This window comes from Hyla sarda, chromosome 1, assembly GCF_029499605.1.
Source record: "Hyla sarda isolate aHylSar1 chromosome 1, aHylSar1.hap1, whole genome shotgun sequence".
Lineage (NCBI taxonomy): Eukaryota > Metazoa > Chordata > Amphibia > Anura > Hylidae > Hyla > Hyla sarda.
The window spans coordinates 186022062-186028061 of record NC_079189.1 but is presented as its reverse complement, the minus strand read 5'-3'; the positions used below and the strand labels follow the sequence as shown (position 1 = coordinate 186028061).

At 39.1% G+C, this 6000-nt stretch overlaps 1 protein-coding gene across 2 annotated transcripts in view; it reads left to right on the top strand.

The window, feature by feature from the left end:
* Positions 1–2923: 2923 nt before the first annotated feature.
* Positions 2924–6000, top strand: part of PRSS12 (serine protease 12) — a 171673-nt gene continuing 168596 nt past the window's right edge. For both annotated transcript variants that reach the window (XM_056565621.1, XM_056565631.1), the window contains exon 1: positions 2924–3958. In XM_056565621.1, coding sequence (XP_056421596.1) covers positions 3538–3958 — 421 coding nt within the window. In that variant the 5' untranslated portion in view covers positions 2924–3537. The remainder of the gene's footprint in view (positions 3959–6000) is intronic.

The window sequence follows — 6000 nt, the reverse complement described above, 5'->3', positions numbered from 1 at the left end:
GACCGCCGCGGTGAATTCGCGGCATCCTGAACAGCTTGCAGGACACCGGGATGGCCCTTACCTGCCTCCTTGGTGTTCGATCGGCGAATGACTGCTCCGTGCCTGAGATCCAGGCAGGAGCAGTCAAGCGCCGATAACACTGATCACAGGCGTGTCAATACACGCCTGTGATCAGGATGAGAGATCAGTGTGTGCAGTGTTATAGGTCCCTATGGGAGCTATAACATTGCAAAAAAAAAGTTTAAAAAAATTGTTAATAAAGGTCATTTAACCCCTTCCCTAATAAAAGTTTGAATCACCCCCCTTTTCCCATAAAATAAATTTTTTTTCCCATAAAATAAAAAATAAAAATAAACATATGTGGTATCGCCGCGTGCGTAAATGTCCGAACTATAAAAATATATCATTAATTAAACCGCACGGTCAATGGCGTACGCGCAAAAAAATTCAAAAAAATTCCCCAAAAAAGCGCATTTTTGCTCACTTTTTATACCATTAAAAAATGAATAAAAAGTGATCAAAAAGTCCGATGAAAACAAAAATGGTACCGATAAAAACTTCAGATCACGGCGCAAAAAATGAATCCTCATACCGCCCTGTACGTGGAAAAATAAAAAAGTTAAAGGGGTCAGAAGATTACATTTTTAAACGTATAAATTTTCCGGCATGTAGTTATGATTTTTTCCAGAAGTGCGACAAAATCAAACCTATATAAGTAGGGTATCATTTTAACCATATGGACCTACAGAATAATGATAAGGTGTAATTTTTACCGAAATATGCACTGTGTAGAAACGGAAGCCCCCAAAAGTTACAAAATGGCATTTTTTCTTCGATTTTGTCGCACAATGATTTTTTTTCCGTTTTGACGTGCATTTTTGGGTAAAATGACTAATGTCACTGCAAAGTAGAATTAGCGACACAAAAAATAAGCCATAATATGGATTTTTAGGTGGAAAATTAAAAGGGTTATGATTTTTAAAAGGTAAGGAGGAAAAAACTAAAGTGCAAAAACTGAAAAACCATGAGTCCTTAAGGGGTTAAGCAGATAGATGGACAAAGTATGGCTTTAATTTACATCACATTTTAGGCTACTAATAACTATGTTTGGTTTGTTTCATGAAAGCTTAGTTTTTGGAAAAACATTGAAGCTGGTCACTAACACCTAGTCTCTTGAGTTTACTGAAATTATATCCACATGAGAATTTAAATTTAAAGAGTACCTGTCATCAAACCATATTTTCCAAACTATATTCCCTAACTACTCCTAACACCCCTCCTGCCCTTAAAAAAGTTTTCCAAGCTGTGTATAATACATTTCCCCTTGCTCACATTGTGTGAGCTCCCGACAGGAGAAAGTGGGCATTCCCCAGCAGGTGCGATGTCACTGAAGCCTGTGCCTCACCATGCCCCCCATGCACTTCCTGAGTTTGGTCTCCTGTCAGGCTAGGAGGAAACCAAACTAACTGTTTGACTTGCGCAGGGAACAGAAGAGAGTCACCTAGTGGCCATTTTTTCAATCACATTAAAGGGGTACTCTGGCGAAAAACATCTTATCCCCTATCAAAAGGGGATCCCATCACTTGAGACCCCTGCGATTGCTGGCCTGGCACCACGGTCATACGGCACTCCATGCCGGATGACTGGCGACTACAGCCGCCACGCCTTCTGCATTCAGGTCTATGGGAGCATGTGTAACGACTACATACTAGCCATCACGCCCCCTCCCATAGACATGAATGGAGGGGACGTGGCGTGATGTGATGAACACAGGAGCTCCATGCTGCTGCCGGCCCAGAGATCGTGGGGGTCCCCAGTGGCGGGACACCCGTGAGCTAACATCTTATCCCCTATCCTTTTTGATAGGGTATAAGATGTTTTGCACCGGAGTACCCCTTTAAAAACATATAAAGGTTGAGAATTTTAACAGCAAGTAAATAGCAAAGTGTCTTATAATTACATATGGAACAATATATAAAGATTTTGTTTGGTGACAGGTACTCTTTAACTATGTTTATTACTTCCAATAATATTTATTATCATTAATCCTATTATTATTCCTAGTATTGTTATTACCTTTTTGTGACTGATACATTTTTGCGTGCTTACATTTCAGGCTGGATACAATTGACATTAAAATAAGTGCACAGAGCAGTGTTTAGTAGCCTTTCCTTGATACTAGTTTTGCTCCAAGCCACAAAGCACTGGGGCAGAGTTTAGGTTGATCTTTATTTCTGTCACTTGCAGCACATTAAGGAGTTGACTGAAATACTATCTGCATTGCTAGGAGCGGGATCATCTGACCAGCTGACTAGCTGCGCTTTGCCTGGATGCATGCTCTTTAAAACAGCTGGAGAGAACAGACTCCTACATGAGACACAGCCCATTGCTTTTATTCCAGTAAGTGAACTAAGAGCCTTTCAATCAATAAATCTGGGCAATGCAAGTTCTTTGGGAATAGCCGCAATAACAGCAGGAGAAGAAAGAACTGTGGGAAGCATAATGAGATCTTTAACAGGACTCCACCAGCCTGCTGGCACTACTGAAACATCCTGGCACATCAACTCACCTGCAGCTATTACTCTGCACTGAGATCCCCCATCTGCGGGAAGCCTGGAAAAGATGAAGGCGGCAATAAGTATTCTTCATATCTTCCTTCCTTCTTAAAGATTTCCTGCTAAAAGTAGAAACTACAGACTTGGAGGAGAAAAGGGACCATGTTAAAAAAAGATTCTTTGGAAGTTCACGTTGTTCCAGGAGGACCATATTTTCCTATTTACTACATTTCTGTCTGGTATTTTAAGAGTTTGGAAAGCTTTATACGACTGATCGTACTTCGTTGCTCTTATTTGGTGTCTCATTCATCTAACCGTCCTAAGAGTTTGCAAAAACGAAGTGAACTTATATATGTTTGACCTATTGTCATTACGATTCATATTTTGCACTTTCTTAGATGTTTTGTGCTACTTTTGCTAGAATAAAAGGAGAAGGGAAAACATATTGGAACCATCTGTCTGTAGTTGACGTTCAGAACTGCTGCCACTGGGAAGCACACACAAGAAATGCATGGATTTAGATTTGGATGTAGCTGTCACAAGCTGTGGACTGGCAGGCTCACTTTCCACTTATCTTTTATTAAATGCCAACATACAACTTGGCAAAGCACATTAATGGAAACTGATATGGTTTGACTGTAAACACATGCAAGCACTCAGCCTTTTGTGCCTTCTTAGGAATCTTAGATTGTTTTTGTCTATCCCATGGAACTTGTTTCTCTTACAATAAGTAACCTAGCCCACATATTCCTTTCCCTCCTCCTCTTTCCACTGCGTCTCCCTTTCCTTAACTGAGGATTGGTCTCTCTTTTGTCAGCCCTGTTTTACTCTGCAGAGTTCTACTGTGAAGACCTGCATTTCTTCCTGCATGAATATGAAATGGGCTGGATGGGATTAGGGGGAAGTGGCAGCTCCACCTCCCCCATCAGTTTCAGGACTAGGTTAGTGGAGGAGATGGAACAAAACAGACAGTGCTGGCAGCATGACAATAACCAGCTTTGCTGTTGCTCTAATTTTAGGGAGCATCCCTATAGTGGACTGCTTTGATAAGTCTTCCACTTCACCCATTTATCATCTTTTCCAACATCATCAATCACTTCGCAAGGCTCTTCATCCTGGCCAGCATCCTCAACCTCACCATCAACTACCTGTTCAACACCATCACACAGGTTGTCCAAAGTACAGAGGAAAAGAAGGCTCTATAGGTGACTATATCAATGTGACGGAATTTGGTGCAGATTGTTTAAACTGGGTTGAAATCCCTACTTTTCTAGAGAGGACACCTGGGAAAGGACTAGGTGACCATAACTTCTGCAGGAACCCAGATGGGAGGAGTAAACCTTGGTGCTTCTTCAGGAACAACCATGGCAGAGTTGACTGGGGATACTGTGACTGCAAACAAGGTGAGTAACTTTTCTGTTCTTCACACTCTTTAGGCAATGCATGTCTTTCTGTCCACCATGGAATGGAATGTGTGAAATGCTTGGAACATTTGATTTATTTTAAAATGAAATCTGATATGACTTTAACATTACTACAGGCATTATAGTTCTATAGTACACAGCAAAAGCAGCATGTAGAGTTATAACTTTGTCAGCAAGACATACATGAAACTGTACAGTGGAAAGGCTTTAAGCAGCAGCCGTAAGTTTAAAAAATGTATACCATAAATAATAAAGAAAAATGTATAATATATATATATATATATATATATATATATATATATATATATATATATATATATATATAAATAAATAATGTATACCATAAATAAATAAAAAAGTATACCATAAATAATAAAGAAAAATGTATACCATATATATATATATATATATATATATATATATATATATAGATATAAAAATAAAATGTATACCATATATATATATATATATATATATATATATATTTAAAAAAATGTATACCATAAAAAAAATGTAAACCATAAATAAATAAATAAAAAATTCTGTATTACTTATTAAAGCTTGGTATGCAAGGAATATTCCTGGAACTGTAAGTGTTAATGAATTGTAAAAATAAAATAAATATATTGTAGAAGATGATCATGGAAAAACAGTATAGTCCTAAGCAAAGAGACAAAGATGGCATAAAACTAACAATAGCTGGCATTGTGTTTATTCTCTCTCTCTCTCTTTCTCTCTCTCTTTCTCTCTCTCTCTCTCTCTCTCTCTCTCTCTCTCTCTCTCTCTCTCTCTCTCTCTCTCTCTCTCTCTCTCTCTCTCTCTCTCTCTCTCTCTCTCAGTGAACTATATCATTTTAGCTTGCATAAGACAATATTATCTAACTGAAAGGCTGACCTATATATTATGTATGAGGACAAACATTGCCTCATTTTATGAGCCTGCCACTAGCATTGCTTCTTGTATAGGGAGTGTGGTGCTTTCTTTTAGATGTGACTATGGCCTATAAAAAAGTAAACTTTAGAAGCAAGGTAGTAAACTTTTGGAGTCATGCATGCCAGGAATATCCAGTTGTGACTGCTCTCCTGTAACCATGAATTAGAGGTAAATTATATCCAGACTTTGAAATATAAACATTACAATATAAACATTACACAATACTTTTAGATACATGTAAAAACACATCAGTGTTTAATAGCGTTTTATGCAATGAAGCAATTTAAAGTTATTAAAAAGCTCATTTTACTGATAATTAAATAAAAAGGGAATTAGACCTTTTTTTTTATTTCTTCGCTTTCAAATTGGTAAAGTTCAATTTTGTCTGATCTAAATGATATCTGGTTATTACTTCAGCACTTACATGTGTTATTTTCCAGCTTTCCCAGAGTCCTGAATGGTAAGTCTGACTAGTTATGCAGTTAAAGGAGTTGTCTGGTGAAATCTATAAGTTATAGATCGCAGGGAGTCTGAGTGCTGGGACCCCCTGCGATCTCCTGAACAGGGCCCACGGCAGTCTGCTAGAAGGGGGTGTGCCGACCCCTGCAGGAAGCCACGGCCAACATGCCCTTCCATGTACCCCATAGAGATACATGGAGGGGGTGTACTGGCCACGACTTCCTGCGGGGTACGGATGTCAGCTTTTGGCAAACTACCGGGACCCTGTGCAGGAGATTGCGGGAGACCCAGCGCTCGGAGAACCCCCCCACCCCCCGCGATCTATAACTTATCTCCTATCCTTGGATAGGGGATAAGTTATTTTTCACCAGACTACTCTTTTAAACTTAGGCTTTGGTAGTGCCACACATTTGCTATTCCAGAATCTAGACCTAAAGTATATGACAACCCTTGTGAGTGCCACCTTGATTGTCTTTGTCATGATCAACAATTCTCAAATCATGTGAAGTTACAGGGGTTTTCTGGGCACAATAGTCTTTTTTTTTTTCCTTTCATTTTAAACGTAACAATACTTATCTTCCCGAACTCCCCCCCCCCTCCGTACCCGAGGCTTCTGCCATTTTGACAGT